The sequence below is a fragment of the Schistocerca gregaria genome, chromosome X (genome assembly GCF_023897955.1).
Source record: "Schistocerca gregaria isolate iqSchGreg1 chromosome X, iqSchGreg1.2, whole genome shotgun sequence".
In the NCBI taxonomy this organism is placed as follows: Eukaryota; Metazoa; Arthropoda; class Insecta; order Orthoptera; family Acrididae; genus Schistocerca; species Schistocerca gregaria.
The window spans coordinates 632,345,373-632,364,734 of NC_064931.1; the positions used below are offsets into that span (position 1 = coordinate 632,345,373).

Below are 19,362 nucleotides of genomic sequence, written 5' to 3' on the forward strand. Positions count from 1 at the left end.
AGCACAGGTTGCTCATCTGAAACTTGGCCTTGGACTGACTGTCTCGTGACCAAAAATCAGGCCTTTATATATCATCACAATAACAAGTACTGAAACTACACATTGTTCAAAGTTGAATTTACAGAAATTACAATTAAAACTTAACTTATTCGATTAACTGAATGCATTGAAAAATTGGTCCTTTTTAACAGTAACAGTTACTTCTACTGCAAGAGACAAGCTGAATTATTTGTTTAAATCATGAAATTAACAAATATAAGTACGACAATGCTTTGACAAAACTGTTAATTACTTTGGAATTAATGAAGGGCTGGTTTTGCTAACATGTTTTTGAATATAGCCAAATAGATACTTAAAGATTACTAGCATTTTGTCTTCCAAACGTAAATAATTAGTGCAGAATTTATATTTGTTTATATGTCAACAATACAATTTAAGTTACGAAACAATCACTGATTTCACCATATAACAAAAGAGACTAACTAGGAATAGTCAAAATAAATTAGAGAGTCAATTACATACATAAAACTAAACACAAAATTATATCTGGTGTTACATTGTTTAAAACTGAGGGCCAATCTTTCTCTTTTATGAAAATGCAGATTGTACTAACGTAGGTTAATGGTAATTAGTTCAAAAATGAAAAAAACGAATTTAAGGAGGCAGATGGCAAAACAAGAGGGGGAATTAAAATTATCCCAGCTTGCTTCGTTTCAGTACGCGTTAATGTTCATTTTCCCAATTCTATCTGCAAAGTCTTCTGTTGCCTCATTATGTCTCCTAGATACCATCCCTAATTGTTCATGAAAAAAGCGTGCACTGTTGTGCTTCCTGGATCATTGTTCCAACCCCCATCTCAATTGGTCAAAAGCTTCTGCGTTTCGCAATGCTTCTGTGCACCTGATGAATAATTTTGCTACTCCTGATATGTGTAGCCTCGTAACCTGCAACAGCCGTTAATTTGACCGATCCCCTATGTCAGCTGATGACTTAAGATCGTCTATAAATGCCAACACACCCTCAGATGCTCTACCAGAGAAAGGAGAAGCAAGATTCGACACAGTGAGATCCACTCCTGGAGTTTGCGACATCAACACTTATACCTTGTGATTCTTTCCTGCTAGTTCATTAAATGTACCCATATTATCTGCTCCTAATTGAGACACCTGGTCTGCTAATGAGTGCACCACTTCTTCAATGGTGACACCCCGTATGTCTGCTTTTGCCTCTGTGTCCATAATCCACGATAAAAATTACTCTACACCAAAACAATACATACAGAACAGTTACTTCCAGAGTGTTCTACCAAGTTACTTCTTCTCTTTGATCCACTGGAAACAACTAGGTGGCTGTGAGGCTTCTGGACTTCTTCAAAACTTCATCTTCAGTGACACACTGGCATATTAAAGAAAAAAAAAAAGTGTAGTGTTTCTAACCAGACTTCAGATTGGATGATATATTTACTACACAGAATTAGTTATTGAGTTTATTTTGTGTTTCATCGATCATTTATGTATTTTCACTGTAAATTTCACAGAATATGTTAGTTTAAGCACTTGTGTAATTTGTTCTGATGAATGGTTGTTTACTATTACTAATTAGTAGCACAGCCTAAATATCACAAATAATGGAAGGGATGAGGGTAACCATCACTGTATCATTCAGGAGCTGAGTGGTGATAGTCTCTCTCTCTCTCTCTCTCTCTCTCTCTCTCTCTCTCTCTCTCTCTCTCACCCAGAGGAATTATAGGAATTTGGGGGGAGGGGGGCTAGCTGAAGGCTTCTGAGAGAGACAGGCAGCAGCAACAGAACTGAATAGAAACATTGCATCAGTAAGCTCTCTGTGGTAAAGTCTGGGGGGAGTTACATATGGCACATGATGAAGAGAATGATTGGATTTAGAGAGAAAGTAGAACACAGTAAAAGGGATACTGCAGATACTCTTAGCAGTCAAGTTCTGTCTGAGAAGATACTGGGTAATAAGGGAGTGCTGCTTTGCTGCTGCACCCACCCAACTAACTTACAAAATATTTTGATCTGTCCTTATGCTACACCTACTCCAAAATTCTTGCCACATGGTCATATACCAAGTGTAGGGACAGAAGAACTATCCTATACAGCCTCCAATCACATTTTATTCCAGACTCATCACTGGCATTTCCTACACTTTCAGAGGCAGGGAACCTGTGGAGACACTCATATGATATGTCAGCTTTGCTGTAACTTTTTTACAGTCTTTTATGTAGGCATGACCACCAACCAACTTCCAGCTGAATGAAGGGCCACTGACAAACTGTGATCAAGAGCAGTGGTGACCTCGTAGTGCAGAACACCCTGCTGAATACAACATGCACATTTTCAGTGGCTGCTTCATAACCAGTGCCCCAAATGCCAGGTTCTCAAAATTATGTAGATGTAAATTGCTCTTCAAACACATCTTTGATCTTATATTTATCCCGACCTCATGCCCCTTACCCAACTTCGCTCCTGTTATCATGCTCCTCATGTCACTCTATCTACACCCACATTTTATCTCCACCCCTTCCATTCCACTTCCACATATTATATGACACACGTTTCCTACTTTATACCTCACTTCAAGATATGTACTAAGCGAATTGTATTCAGAGAACTACTCCATTCTGAGTGAGATGCAGAGCACTACTATAGGGATCATTATCTACTGTTGATTTCTCCATTTGCTATCAGGTGCACACTCTCCAAAATATCCAGCTTAGTAATAACTTCCCAGTCTGTCAAAGCAGGCAGCAAAGGGGCTACTTATCACGACAAATTGGACAGTGTACAGCATGTTTCCTGTCTTTGTTTGAGGATAGCATTGATTAAAGGGTGTATCATATTGTGAGTAAAAGTCATAATGCTATTGATGGACTCATGCTGGAAGTCTTAAGAATGGTGCAAAAGGTAGACAATTCACTGATGCAGTGAAGAATGGTGCTTCACATTCTAGTGTATGCAAGGTTCAATTGACTAGAAATGGATAAAAAAATGTTTATCCAAAAATCAATTATACTTAAACATACACTCCTGGAAATGGAAAAAAGAACACATTGACACCGGTGTGCCAGACCCACCATACTTGCTCCGGACACTGCGAGAGGGCTGTACAAGCAATGATCACACGCACGGCACAGCGAACACACCAGGAACCGCGGTGTCGGCCGTCGAATGGCGCTAGCTGCGCAGCATTTGTGCACCGCCGCCGTCAGTGTCAGCCAGTTTGCCGTGGCATACGGAGCTCCATCGCAGTCTTTAACACTGGTAGCATGCTGCGACAGCGTGGATGTGAACCGTATGTGCAGTTGACGGACTTTAAGCGAGGGCGTATAGTGGGCATGCGGGAGGCCGGGTGGACGTACCGCCGAATTGCTAAACACTTGGGGCGTGAGGTCTCCACAGTACATTGATGTTGTCGCCAGTGGTCGGCGGAAGGTGCACGTGCCTGTCGACCTGGGACCGGACCGCAGTGACGCACGGATGCACGCCAAGACGGTAGGATCCTACGCAGTGCCGTAGGGGACCGCACCGCCACTTCCCAGCAAATTAGGGACACTGTTGCTCCTGGGGTATCGGCGAGGACCATTCGCAACCGTCTCCATGAAGCTGGGCTACGGTCCCGCACACCGTTAGGCCGTCTTCCGCTCACGCCCCAACATCGTGAAGCCCGCCTCCAGTGGTGTCGCGACAGGCGTGAATGGAGGGACGAATGGAGATGTGTCGTCTTCAGCGATGAGAGTCGCTTCTGCCTTGGTGCCAATGATGGTCGTATGCGTGTTTGGCGCCGTGCAGGTGAGCGCCACAATCAGGACTGCATACGACCGAGGCACACAGGGCCAACACCCAGCATCATGGTGTGGGGAGCGATCTCCTACACTGGCCGTACACCTCTGGTGATCGTCGAGGGGACACTGAATAGTGCACGGTACATCCAAACCGTCATTGAACCCATCGTTCTACCATTCCTAGACCGGCAAGGGAACTTGCTGTTCCAACAGGACAATGCATGTCCGCATGTATCCCGTGCCACCTAACGTGCTCTAGAAGGTGTAAGTCAACTACCCTGGCCAGCAAACTCTCCGGATCTGTCCCCCATTGTGCATGTTTGGGACTGGATGAAGCGTCGTCTCACGCGGTCTGCACGTCCAGTACGAACGCTGTTCCAACTGAGGCGCCAGGTGGAAATGGCATGGCAAGCCGTTCCACAGGACTACATCCAGTATCTCTACGATCGTCTCCATGGGAGAATAGCAGCCTGCATTGCTGCGAAAGGTGGATATACACTGTACTAGTGCCGACATTGTGCATGCTCTGTTGCCTGTGTCTATGTGCCTGTGGTTCTGTCAGTGTGATCATGTGATGTATCTGACCCCAGGAATGTGTCAATAAAGTTTCCCCTTCCTGGGACAATGAATTCATGGTGTTCTTATTTCAATTTCCAGGAGTGTATATTCTCAACAAATAATTTCAGTAGGGTACCCTTGTGTGTGGTTGGATTTTGTTTTTTCAGACATAACCTGTTGTGACAAAGCGGTATTCTCGCAATAATGTAGTGAAGGAAAATGGAAATAAACAATAAAAATAGGAATTTGAGGTACAGAATGTAACAGCTACGTGCATAAATGAACAAAGTTTTGAAGTTATATCATAAGGGATCTATACAGATTTTAAGTATTGGATGTAAATATTTTACAACCAGTGCACAAAATGTTATATATGCGGTATATTTCACTTTCAGCTATACTTGTTATACATCTCTGACATTTGTTAAATGCACTCTTGTTCAGAAAAACTTCAATGCTCACTCATTAGACGCAGCTTTATTGAGTGGAGATTTTAAGAGATTTGTGTAGTTATCATTTGGTTTGATATATTTTAATTATTAAAAAGTTGTAAAAAATACCATTTCTATCTTCTTGTTTTGTTTTACTAATTCAAATGTTCATTGTTTCAGTTTGATTATGACTTCAGAATTGAGAGGCAAACATAACTGCATGAAGAACTTATTTTTGGAGTGGTCAGTATATATATGATGTATCTGTTCCTTACATATCTAACAAATGCTGTGGAGCCTCAAAGAACAAATACCGTATGACACTAAGTTGATCCTAAGACTGGTCTATTTTAAAGTGTGCTAATGGGACTTTTATAGGTACTCCCTGCTGTGCACTTTGGATTTCACTTGTGAGAAGATTGACTGAACTTAATGTATATTGGTATAGGGCATTATAATTGTGTATTGTAATTGCATTTAAATAATCCAAGTAAGATTGTTGCATTACTGGTTTTTGGTTTTGATTATGAAGATAACAGTGAAAAATGTATTTTTTTTTTTTTTTTTTTCAGAGGTGATTTAAGAATAATGTTCAATTTATGTAGCCGAGCTCTACATGTGCTATAAAAGTAATGATGCCTCAGGTATATTTTAGATTGAATAGTGAAACATGTTTTATAAAATATAATGGAAGTGTTGAATATTTATAGTTGCTTCATTGGAGTTGTTAAAGAGAGGTAGAATAAAACATAAAAACAATAATTTTGTATTTTGACAAATGGGTGACAAATTATGAAACATATGGTATATCATGTCATTTAATGTCTACCTACTGAGCATGTGATTATATTGTGGAATGAAGTAATATATGTGTATGTCTTCCTAGTACTATCTATAATGGTTTTATAGTTGTGACTCGCGGGAAGCTTGTGGTGGTGTTTTCTGTCTGTTTGTGCCTTAGTAGTGATTCTTCCATCATGTTCTGGGGAGACTGTGAATCAAGACTTTATGCGACATTGTTTGAATTAATTTTGATGTTTAAGTATGTTTATTGGTTACTGAAGATCATATCAATTTTTAGGCATACATAAAATGCTGTTGTATCAGCTGTTTGTATGTGCTGTTTTTACGTCACATTTATTTATGTGGCTGATGGGTTCTACAGCTTCCTGTGCAGCACAAATAATATTACAGTTTCGAGTTTATTGTGATGCTACAACTATTTTGAATACATATCACAATGTGGTGCAGAGCAGGAAGAAGTTTCTCTTTTATAGTAAATGATGATATTGTAATTTATGCTGCTTGTATCCCATGTTGTGGCCCACAAATGCCAAATGTCACCAAAGTAGGAAAACTGAGGCTGCATTCTTTGTGCCTGATCACAGTTTATGCATGCTGTTGCACATGAGAGCTTATTTAATGACTTTTCAGTTGAACTGTCTTAATAAGCTGTATTGTAATACTAAGCCCAAGAAAATGGGAAAATTCAGGAAGTAGAGCAATCAGCACTTGAAATGAAATTGTTACATCATTTTGTTTATTTAATTAAGTTTTTATTGTGATATTTATTTAGTCAAGTCAGAAACTCTATGCCAGCTCTTAATACCCCTGGTATGCTATCCCACCATTTACACTTTGCTCTAAGTGTATTGTCACATTTTAACCCTCCCCCATTCATCTGTAATCTCTCTCTCTCTCTCTCTCTCTCTCTCTCTCTCTCTCTCTCTCTCTGTGTGTGTGTGTGTGTGTGTGTGTGTGTGTGTGTGTGTGTGTGTGTGTGTGTGTGTGTGGAAGGAAGGAAGGAAGGAAGGAAGGAAGGGTGGGAGTTATTTATTTGTATATGTGTGCATGTGGGAAGTGAGGGATAGGTGCACAGGGCAGTCATCATTTACTCATTACTTCCACTAACTGTGTAGAGCTATGTATTATGTATAGGACCTCACTCACTTTTTTATGTAAGAGTATGCTGTGTGATACTCTTGATACTTCTCATTATATCACTAATGCCTCTCACAAATTTGAGAAACTGCCTATTGTTTCTCTTACATGTATATGAGCATTGTTCCACATTTTATTTATTTTTCTTTCTTTCTTCCCTCCCCCCCCCCCCCTTACCCTTGCAGTGTATTAAAATTGTTGTATATATTTCTGTACTTGAAAAATGTTGAAAAATTTTCAGTTTTTAATATAGCATTATAGGATGTAACTGCTTCTATAACTATTTTCCATAGAGGCAAACTCTAAGAAAACGGGAACAGTAAAAACAATAGATCTTGGAAAACCTTTTCAATAATGTTATTCTCAATTTCTCTTTTCTTGCCTTTTTTGTTTGTTTTTGGTCTATCATTTTTAAATATCTTACATTGTGTTTAAGTATTAAAAAATGTGGACTATATTTTAACTTTTTCATATTGTCACACTTTAGTATGGCCACTGAAGCTGAGTATTGGTGCTTATTATTGATGTGTTTCCTAGTCAGTTACTGTCTTGAAATTGAATTATGTGCTTTACTTTAGGTTTTTTTTTTTTTTGTACCATTGTGTTTGCAACTTATTAGATCTCTCCATATAGACATTCTGTTGTATATGTTACTGGATAAATCCATATGTCAATCTCAATCATATGGCTGCAAACAGGAAATATATCTCGTGTTTTATGCATGATGTTTTGAGTATAGATTAGAAGTCTGCTCCGCATCATTGAGTTCATCTTTGTTCTAGGTTATCATCTACAAATAATATAGTAATTGCACAGAATATGGTTTATGATTGCAGTAATTTTTATCAGAGATATGAATTTTACTGAAAGGGGAAGTAGTCTGATCATCCTGAAACACAACTTTTAACTATAAATAATACTACCAGTAATTTTATTTTGACATTCCTGTGATCACCTCTCCTTGACACCTGACTTGATAGTCATTAATATCTTCTCACTAAAATTATTCATTTCACATTCCATGATACTGCTGCTATTACACTTAAAATGATTTGGCTTCACTAAATACAAGAGTCTTTCAAGCTCCTATTAGACAAGTCTCTTATTATCCAGTTCTGTTTTCTTCAATATTGAATCTTTCATTGTAACTACTATTTCACAGTCATGGTATATAACTGATTACATCTTGTTCCACTTTCTGTCTGAGACACCAGAAAGGAAGTTTCATTTATTTGATTTGAGGATGTTAATGACACAATAGTCCAGAACTATCGAGAAGTAACTGTACCATATTAGGCAATATAAGCTGGTTCCAAAATTCCCATGTGACCATGTTTAGTGAGTAATTCCCACTCTTCATTTTAAATTTTATGTTTATTGGTTTCAAATGCTCATATTATCTCTTATTGACTTACATTTTATAGAAAAGTGTTTCTTCCCTTAGTGTTATATTCTATTGTTGACAAATTTGCACACATGTTCAACACATTATACATCATCCTATAGTTACTTATTGTAAGCACGGAATTTGCCTAATTATAGTGAGATTTCTTCTTATTCATGAACCCAACATTTCTTGTCACTGCCCATCATCCACAAAGTGATAACCAAATTGTTCCAGTAATGTTGTGATCTTTAGTGGCTAAATCTCTCTCTCTCTCTCTCTCTCTCTCAAAACGTCGACATACTGGGTGGGCTCTGTAATCACTATGTTTCTGCTTCAACATTTTTAATTACTTAGATTTCTTTCAGTATTCGTGTACTTCATATTTTTCACCAGTATGTAATGAATGACTCGTCCTTCTCTTCTTCTCTTCAGTTTGGTTCCAGTTTCTCTAGCATTCTGACCACATACCTATGTGCTTATAGCATTCTTGGAACAATAACAAAATCTATGTTTTTTGGTGGTGGATTTGAGGCTGTGAAAGCAAAGGTGGCACAATCCCACAGCATATTGGTATTGAGAGTACAATGTTGCTCATAAGGAAGTTAAATAATTTTTAAGTGTGTGATAATTTAAAGATTTATATAATTTCACTATATTTTGCAGTTTGAACATTACTTTTGTCCAACACTTTTCAGTTTTAAATGTGATATACATTAAAAAATCTGACCTATTTCGTAATTGTAACATGCTGGCTTCAGTCAATCTGATGAGGTGACCACATTACTGTTGAGATCAGACACGTGTGTGTGTCCAGTCTTCTCAATATCCGTTTTTCTTGTGCCGCCATTTTTAAAATTTATTCTGAAGACAGCAATATGTAATAACAAATAAAAAAAAACAAAAACACATTTTAGATTTTAGAAATACAGAAAAACTTTCTTGTGATAAAGTAATTGGATGTCATTTTTAAATCTCAGGGTATTGTTGTTTGGAATATCAGTAATGCAATATGTGGTAGGTTTAATACAATTTACAATGTAGCTATATTGAGGAAAATGGAAGTGAGTTATTCTCTTCTCTATCATCACCTCTAAACAACAATATAAATTTCAATGGAGACCTGTAAACAGTTTTAAATCTGTGATGGAACTGATGTTGACCTCACAGTGTTATGCACCATTTACTCTTTATTCTTAGAAAATATGAAAAATGTAGCACAATGTAAAAAATTTTTCCCTTGTCAAAACATGTAATGGGAGAACTGATAAGTAACAATTGAAGCGGTTGGCGTGCACTCTGCTAGTGTGTGTTAGAAGCCAAAACTGCTATTTGCACCTGGTCTCACAAGAGTTCCAGGAGAATGCAGAGCCAAGACACCAAAGGGTCTGCTTGGGGGGGGGGGGGGGGGGGGATCCAGTTTATGGCACTTTCCTATGATGGTAACCTCTTTTAGTCTTGACTGGCTATGTTTTACGTAATTGGAGAGAAAATTCATTTGAGTAATCTAAAATTACATGGAGAGTGAGTGGCTGGTCAGAACTTATCTTCAGGAGGTAAAATTCCATTAGTGCTGATATACACAATAAAAGTAGGAAAAATTCTGTTTCTAGATTTCAGAACTATTAGTTCATTTGATAGGGAAGAAAGAAGCATAAGTTTCGAAGGTTGGGAAGGAAGACAGGTCAGGCAGACATCAAGAGTTTTTCTTTCTCCAGGTCACTTCAGTTTAAGTGACAAACCTGAGAATTACAGATGTTATACAGAAAGTAATATATGAGAACCATATTAACTGAAATCTGTATGTTAAACAACATGCAGTGCCAATATTCAGAAACATCAGTCGTATAAAATCAGCACTTCTCAAATCATCTTCAAATTTCAATGCCATAACCTGCTAAAAGAGGATATGAGACATGTACAAGCGGCACAAACTGTATATGTAACCATATGTGTGTCATGCCAACATACATATTCATATTGGAAACAAAATATTACAATGTAATAATTACAAAGTGCACAAGAACTACTACTCCGATAGCATACAAAGTTATCAACAAGTAAAAATAGCTGGGGAAAGGGGAAGAGGAGAGGAACAGGATACAGAAAATATTTATTTTATTTAACAGGGTTAAAAAGGGTCTGGCACTTTGTGTGTCCAATAAAGTCATTTTCTGTAATATTGAGAAATTGCAAATTAAGAGATAGAGCACCTGAGAAAAGATGTGTGCAAAGTCAAGAAATTGTCAAGATGGTATCCTATAATATGTTATCTATATTAGTGACTTTCATGCCATAAAAATGTGTAAATAAATGTTTTCACTGCTTCCATTTTACACTGTTATCGTTTTATTAGCTGGCTTTTCTTATTTCTTTATTTAGTGCAAATGTGCCACCACCTCTCTCATTACTTATTTCTTGAACCATTCCATCCAATATTTGAAAGTACTATTTTTTAAATTAGTTTTGTGAAAACATTTCATGTTTCATTGAAAAGAAGGTATTACTGCACCTAAGATCTTTGAGTGTCTCCTGTGTAACATTTGTGTTATCATTAACTTGTATTAGTCCATATAAATAACAGGTGTACAAGATGTGATCCCTCAATCTTTAATACACAGAAAGTAATTCTTTGATGAATTTCCACAGAAAATATATAGGAGTATGTGTTATTAATTTTAAACAGCAGGCCCGTATCAATTACGTATCTTTCACTGATCTACCACATTCCAGAAGTTGTTATTTCATTCTATAAAGGTATCACAGTTTTTCTCAAGAGAGATCTTCATTTTTCGTTTCCTTAGGTACTAGCATATCACAGTTACTAGTACTTAGCATAACTCTGGCACCATTTTCATCAATATTCTAACCAATTACTGCCCATGTCATAGTCCTAAATATAACATTCTGAGCAGGAATAGTGTTCAGTGTTGTCTTCCAGTTCAAAGTCAATAAAATAATGACAATAATACTTTCCCCTAATACTATTTATTTGCAGTAATTACATTATTGCTAAGAAAGTAAAATACTTACAAAATATTCATCATAAGAGTCTCAAACCGAGACTGTTATAATAAATATTTTAAAAATTTGAACAGTTGCCGAATCTCTCATGACAGTATGCCACCTGTATTAAAATAAAATACAATTTCCCACACAGTAGTTTCTGTAACACAGGGATCCAGCTCCATAATCATTTTTACTAGTAATGTATTATTCAAGAATATACACCAAAATCACACTCAAGTGTGAAATGACTTGGGGAAGTATGAGATGTTGGAAAATTAAAGCTGAGTAATATGATTATTGAGCAGGAAAGTGTTTCAGTTCCTGCCTCTGTCTCACCACCAGTATGAATGACTATGGCACTGCTGCATGTTTAGAAATATGTTGTCAAGTGACTGTTTTCATTACATGTAATTCAACCAAATTGTGGGTTAGACCACTGTATCTTTCATAGTCTCATTCTTCCATCCCTTTTTCAAAAACCCTTTACTTGCTTCAATGCACCATCTGAATGTGGCTAACCATTGGTAGTCTGTATTTAACAATTTTTGTGCTTGTGTTGGTAGTTCAGCTTTTCAGTTTTATGCCCTTTTTTTAGAAGCTATTGCTTTACTTGTTCCTTTAGTACAGTTCATCTGTGCTGTTGAGAAATTATTTTAGTAAGCAAAATGCTATTCGTCAATTCTAGTTCATTGTACCTTGTTACCTTAGGAATGAATTATCATCCAATAAGAAGAAGACTAGTAGTAACTCTCAAAACTGCTTGTCTAGCTTGCAGCAGCAGTGTGTGTGTGTGTGTGTGTGTGTGTGTGTGTGTGTGTGTGTGTGTGTGTGTGTGTGTGTGTGTGTTATCATGTGAGCTGTCAGTGGAGGTGTTCCTATTTTCTGAAAGTCATCAATGCAACACATTACTGCCATGTTAGGCATTAACTGCAGTCACTTTGCTAAAGACATGAAACTGTAATTTAATAAATATTTACTAGTACCATGCAAAATTGTGTAATTTTTCCAAGAGTGGATTATCAGTGCAGTACCAGATTAATAACCAGGGTTAGGAATTATAGGTGCAAATTTCAGTTGGGAAAAGGTGTCAAACTAGGTAATAAAAAGAGACAAAAATGTGGTGATTTACTTAACTAATTCAAGAAATTCTCTTTCTTCTTTTGTACTTTATTGAGTTACAATCAAATACATTAAATCATGACTCTTCAGAACCATGAAAAAACGTGGACCTATTGTACTATGAGTCATTAAGCATCTCTTAATTTTTAAAAACAATTCTGTTTCTATTGGGAGATAGAATGCTGTTGTAGATGCCAAAGCTTTATTTGAAATCCACAGAAATCAGTGGATCAAACTTTGTATTCACTCAGAATGGTAACTCTACAGATGTCAGATTCCTCAATATGAAAATTCTTCTGAATACTAAGACTCAACTTTGTTTTTGGCAAATCATCTAACTGCTCCCTCATGGCCAGCTGTTGTGGCCGATTGGTTCTAGGCGCTTCAGTCTGGAACCTGCTACGGTCGCAGGTTTGAATCCTGCCTCGGGCATGGGTGTGTGTGACGTCCTTAGGTTAGTTAGGTTGAAGTAGTTCTAAGTTCTAGAGGACTGATGACCTGAGATGTTAAGTCTCATAGTGCTCAGGGCCATTATTTTTGCTCCCTCATGGACATAAAAGTATCTCATTGTTTTTCCTTTTCAAGACCTTGGTCTTCTAATTATTTAATAGCTGCAGTCAAGTACTTGTAACTGTGGAGATAAAATAGTTTCGTCTGCAAATTATGTATTTTCCCAAGTATCAGAAGCTGCTGTGCCTTGGAAATTGCACCTGTGTTGGCTGGGTTCAGAGAAAACATCAACCCTTTAATCTTGTCAAAATTCTCACACAACACAGCAGCACATTCAATCAAAGATCCTCGGTGAGTAATGACCAGGAAGTTTGGAAAGAGCAGGCCAGTGATTTCCCTGTAGGCAGCAACACAACACGAGCTTTCAGTAGACTCTTCTTCAGGGCAAAGATGAATCGGTCTACACAATTCCTATGAAAGGCATGTACCAAACATGTTACGTGCTTCAATGTAGTGAATAAAGGTTTCAATTGGTTAGCAGCTGAAACTACGTACGGAGCCTGCTCTGTAACCAACAGAAGAAATTTTTCAAACTCGATGCCATTAGGCCATAGTTTTTGACAGAAGTCCATGATGGTTGATCGCATTACTGTACCAGAATTGGCTTCCTGTGGCTCATACATTTTTAACATCATTGGCTTAACTCTCCTACTAAGGGGAAAATTAAAATGTTCTAAACTTATTGTTCTGTTGAGTCTATGATTTTATCCAGAATGATTCATCCATTGCAGTCAGATACTTTCTCCTTGATTCTGTGTGCGATTTGTTGGAAGCAAGCTGCATGTAGTTTTTTGTAAAATACTCTCAACGGACGTAGACATCTTCAGTTTTTTTTTAAGAAATTGCTTGAAGGTTGGATGGTTCATCTTACTGGGTGGAATTCCTGCTTGTGCAAGAGCTGCACACAAATCAGTTCTGAATTCCTTCAATTTTTGGAGTGCTAAGAAACACTGTTTAAATGCATTTTATAATACAGGTTGCCATGGATTTGTTTGAAGAGTCTTGTTCTTTCTGATGCTTAGAGCAGGAAATGTGTTGTTTGATGCAATCTCACTCTTGTTTTACATCTGACAAAATTACTGAGTCGCAAATAGTACATGTGTAACAGTTCTATCAGTTTCTATTGAATCATATTTGAATTCCTGAACCAGAACAAAAAATTGGGCACTGAACACCTTCAGTGTCATAAAATGTAATAATATGCTCATTTAGTAACAAACCTACATTTGCAAACAGCAGGCTATCAGTACGGATTCTGATGAAATTAAAAGGATGGAATGAAATACATTCATTGTTATTTGCATTGTTGCACACTTTTGTAGTGGTAAAGTGAGAGAAGAGGATTTGTCTTGTGCACAATTATTTTCAATTGTTGCAGCTGTGCTTTCAGCTGCATATTTTCTGAAAGAAAGAGCCTTACTATTCTCATCTTCATTGCTGGCTGAGTAGACGTGAATTGAAAGTTAGATATTTTATATTGATCTAAAACCAATTACAAATTGAATAAAATGTGCAAGTCGTTTTTTTATAAGTAATAAAATGCTCTCGAGATAAGTACTGAAAATCTGCAGTAAAAGAAAAGGGGGAAAGGGATTATGGGCATGGTTAGACGGCGAAAGGGGCATGAAAAAATGTGCATTTTTGCGACTAGAGGCTAAATTTCACACTGTGGTATCTTTCCAAAGAGCTTTAATTTACCCTAAGAAAAGAGGTGCACACCTAAAAATCCTAACCCTGCTGATAACATTCCAGTCACCACGAGGCAGCTGCATTTGTGTTTTAAAATAAATGATGCAGTATAACCTCATATTCAATAGTGATATTTTTTTCTATTCTAACTGTTTATGGATGGCAAAATTCTTGTGGCTCAGACTTACTGTGAGTTGAGATAAATACATTCATTCTTGATCTTGTCATCATCAATCCTAAATTAACAACTACTTTTTAATGCAAAAAAAATTCATTTCATTTGGTGTTCAGTAGAAGAGTTCTGCCTGGCAGCTCAGAACAAAATTAAGTTGAATATACAGTTTGTTGCATATTGTGAGGATTCACTTGAAGACTGCATTGTGAGAACAAACAGGTCTTTTCTTTTCTCCTCATTCTCAGGTTGAAAGTTTTAAAAGTGTTTTCTAAATTTTGTATCTTGCTTGATAAATATCCCTCATAGGTGGCGTAAAGACTGATGATGTAAATTTTTGTGGTCTATAAATTTGTAGATGCACAAAATTATATTTTACAGTAGTATTTGTAACTTTGAAATTTAAAACTATATATCCATCACATACAACAGAATGTCAGAATTATTTTAAATTGTCCTTGTGAAATTATTATGATTGCTTCAATGGACAGGTTTGTAGCAGGTGCATTTCACAAGCCAGTAGAGTGCACTACTATCATTCAAAGAGTTACATTGTGCGTGATCTTGATATTGGTTTCATTTCTGAGTGTTGTGCACATTGTGAATAGGCTGCAAATAAACTAATAATAATAATAAAGAAGAAGAAGAAGAAGAAGAAGAAGACTAGATGTTTGAAAGGGCAGGGTGCAAGAAAGGTGCCATTAATGTTAAGAAAAGCTGCTGTTGAAGACTGCCTTCCAAGGAGCTAAACATAGATAACTTATATCCATGTAATTTATTTATTTATCTGTGGATTGTGAAGTATAAATTTTTTGCTCAGTGTGACACAAATTGAAGTAAAATAATTGCTTTTTATGTTTATTCTCTTAATCTGACTGATGTATTCAAGTACTGTAATTCCTTAGTTAAAATTTTTGTTAATGCCAGTGTTTTAATATGTGTATTCCAATATATGGATGCATGGGCATGTGAATACTGTTGATAATGATATTTTGTGCCAATAATTACTTTTTTCTAAGTTAACAGCCTGTGTGTTCTTCCAGCTGCTTGCTTGTAATGAATGGTGAAGCACACAGTAATTGTATTTGTGTGTTTTAGGAAGTCTAAAGAAGTATTTGTCAAAGTATTAAACTACTTCATCAAAGTTAAAAGAACTGGTTTAGTGCTAATTTATTGAATGCCATAATTTGCCACTTTGAGCAGTTTTGATTGACTCTGTTTGCATTGCTCAGGCAGAAAATTAAGATATTACTCACCTCTCTCTTCTGTAAATATGATAAGACAGAATAATGTACAATTATTTAATCAGATTTAAATGCAGCTAAGATACGACCACAGTCATAGACTTTGGAGTGCTCTTAAATTGTTCATTCTGTCGAATGTTATGTTCTCCAGAAGTATGGTTGTATTTAGGGGTATTTTTAAAGGAACTATTTGCTTTCTCTTTAATTCAAAATTAATAGAAGGTAATAAAATGATTGAGATGAGGAAGCATGTATAAAATAAAACTTGTCTACTTTGTACAACGTAAAATGTAAGTTACCTGTTATCACAATGAAAAGACTAAACCTCCTGCTCCAAAACATTCTGACCAGTTCAGTAGATACATACTTGAAGAAGTATTACATGAAATATGAAAATGAATTTTATTTACTGCTATTTGTCCAAAGCATGTATTTTAATGTGTATTTGAAATACATTGTATGTTGAAGAGAAAAATATATCTTGAAAATATTATGTAATTATATTTAAGACTGTGAACCTTGACCAATGCTGAATAGCTGACATATACTGCTGTCATGCAATGTAGTCTTGGGATGATCATTTTCTGAAGTAATGTCTGATTGTAGCTTTCTTGTGTGAAGTTACTGAACATCCAGTTTTTCATCTGTATCTGATCGTTTTACACTTGGAAATAACAAACCTTTTGATCAGACTAAAAGTTATTCACCATGTGACTGGGTTTTCTTTAATATTAATGTTACCACTGAGATGGAGTAGTGCCTTTCCTGAACATGAAATTGTATTGGCAGGTATTTTGGGTGTATCCAGCTTACAATAAAGTTGAAGATAATCTGGAGACAATTAGGTCACAATTGTATACAAAACATTTAAGAATTCACTGCCACTTTAAATTGTAAGAGCAATTCTAAACATACCAAATTAATAAACTTTTTACTGTGTGTTATGACAAAAAAGAAAGGTCCGCCAATGCCCTTCTTTCTGGGACTGTGTGTTTACAAAAGCAGCAGAACATGATAAACAAATACAGCGAATTATGTCTTAGCATGTGTGAGGGTGCACTTACCAGTAAGAATATAAAACCAAGCCCTATTAATGAAACCTGTCATTCATCAGCAGTCACCTGGAGGTGACAGCAAGTTTGCAAGTCTCCTTGCTGGTAATTTGTACTGGACCAACAATTCATATGGCAGAATACTCCAGGAGAAGCTCTGATAGCATAAAATGACAGTATTCACTGCTACTGTTTTGTTTGTACAGCATCATATCTGGTCAACTACAGTCTGTGTGTCTGACCATTGGCTTCATAGTCCACGAGTGCAGTGAGCACCACACATTTTAAGCAGTGTGTCTGGAGACAGATCCAAGAAGAGATTCATGACACCTCCCCCCCCCCCCCCCCCCCCAACCCCTCCTCCACCCCCAAGAAGATACAAACCACTGTAATGACAACTATTGTACACAAATTATTATGATTTTATCAAAACTTTTTATACATTTTATTGTTATATTATTAATGTCACAGGCACGTGTGGCATGTTAAATTTGGAAAATAGACTTGTAACAGTTGCTCTCCCACTCCCGTTCTCGCGTTGAAATAAAACTCTGAATCTGTGCACCAGAAAGTGTCACATAAAAACTACAGATGGCTGTCATGCCCCTCCACACAATATATTTCTGAGATTCTGTGCATTATTGTCAACAAGCATTTGTTTAAAGATGCCTTTTTTTGGTGGCATTAACAAGTAATGTATACTTCCTTATTGTTGCTGATTCATAGCGACAAATGTTGATATTAAAACAATTTGTTAAACAATTATTTAATTAAAAATTGCTACAAGAGCAATTTTTTATGCAAATGGCTAACTTAGTAAGCACTTGGATGGCACACTTTGAATAAGAAACCAAACTGATTTAGTGTTTAAGTTAATGGCCAATTCATTCCTTAATATTAAAATTAAATTTTATTTAAAGGTTTTCAACTGTATGTACTAAGGCCACTCAAGTTTGACAATGCTGTTCATTGGGATCTTCTGGATGAACCTTTACATGGGCATAGCGCACAATGTAGTCAAATTCTTTGTGTGATTAACTTTATGAAGGCAACAGAAAAATAAACTTAGTCATTCAGTGTGAAAAGCACCGGTAATCTTCTCAAACATAATGGAAAAAGAACATTTTCCTAAAACAGTATGTTTGCATATTATTATCCAGTTGGCATTATATACAGGGTGTGGCAACATAACTTACTGATTTCAAAATGCAATAAAATCCATTTTATGAATCAGATCATTTTCATTTATTAAAATAATGTAGGTACATATCTAAAGTTGTGTTTTATGCAGTTGTGAAAATCATTTCACTGTGACCCTGTTTTCTCCAGAAAACAAGGGACCAACAATCCCTGCTGAGGAAATTGCACAACACACAACACTGTGACTTTAGACGAATGCAGAGGTTTTTGATGCTATTCTCGAGGATTTGTATCAGCCCAGTAGCATGTGTTCTGTTTTTTTAAGCATCCAGTCAATTGAAAATGGGTTTCATCATTGAAAAAAAAAAACAATTATGTCCTCAGAAACATATTTGAGAAGTGCCTCACATGCATTTCGCTGATAACTGAAATCACCTTCTGGGGGTTCCTGCACAATCACCAACTTGTACAGACATTAATGAAGGTCGAGGCGAAGAATTTGCCTCACTGAATAATCGGAAAGCCCAACGACAGACACATGTCTGTGTGCAGAACACCATGCGGATTGCAAGACTGAAGATTCCTCTGCCTCAATGTTCTCATGTGATCTGATGGGTTGAATGACTCCAGTTCTTTGTCTTGTCATACTCATGATTTGTCTGAATGTAGTGACCCATGTAACAGTTGATTTCCGGTCTGGGACATGGCCCAGTGGGGCTACTCTGATGCAAATTTGGACGACGGTCTGGATTGCGATCACAGGGCATCTGTTTGAAAAGTAGGCCTTGACAGCAAATGCACACGCCTCATTGTTCCAACGCATGATGGTTATGGACCAGAAAGAGAACAGCACTTAAGAACTACCTGTTGAATGAGACCCCTTCTGCACTGCTATGAACGCTACAGCTGGAATGTTGTGTTTGTCAAGCAGGGAGATTATGTTGTCTTAACTGGGTAATGGGGGCACCACCTACTTGATATGATCTTCAAAAGTGTTTAAAATAGAACTTTAGAAATGTACCTACATTAGTAACAAAAATAAAAGGAAATTTGTATTTGGAAATCAGGAAGTTGTGTTGTCACATCCTGTAGTTTTACTTATATATGTGGCATTGAAAGAAGCAATTTCTTGATGCTGTAGATTACAGTCACCAAAGCAGCTCTGGAACTTCCATCATTACATGCTTACCTATTTCATGATCAGAACCATTATCGCTAATTATTTATTTGTTTATTTTTAGTACTGCAATGGTATAAGCTTCCATTTCTCTGTGGTGATGCATGTGATATTTTGAAGAGAGTTGACAGTTA

At 36.7% G+C, this 19,362-nt stretch overlaps 1 protein-coding gene across 3 annotated transcripts in view; it reads left to right on the forward strand.

Annotated features, from left to right (window-relative positions):
• Positions 1 to 16,568, forward strand: part of LOC126298045 (multivesicular body subunit 12A) — a 64,833-nt gene extending 48,265 nt beyond the window's left edge. The window contains exons 8-9 of one of the 3 annotated variants that reach the window (XM_049989365.1): positions 4,972 to 5,034; positions 5,170 to 16,568. In XM_049989365.1, coding sequence (XP_049845322.1) covers positions 4,972 to 5,007 — 36 coding nt within the window. In that variant the 3' untranslated portion in view covers positions 5,008 to 5,034; positions 5,170 to 16,568. Of the gene's footprint in view, positions 1 to 4,971 lie in introns of all 3 variants that reach the window. The other 2 variants (XM_049989366.1, XM_049989364.1) reach the window with 2 other exon arrangements.
• Positions 16,569 to 19,362: the final 2,794 nt, after the last annotated feature.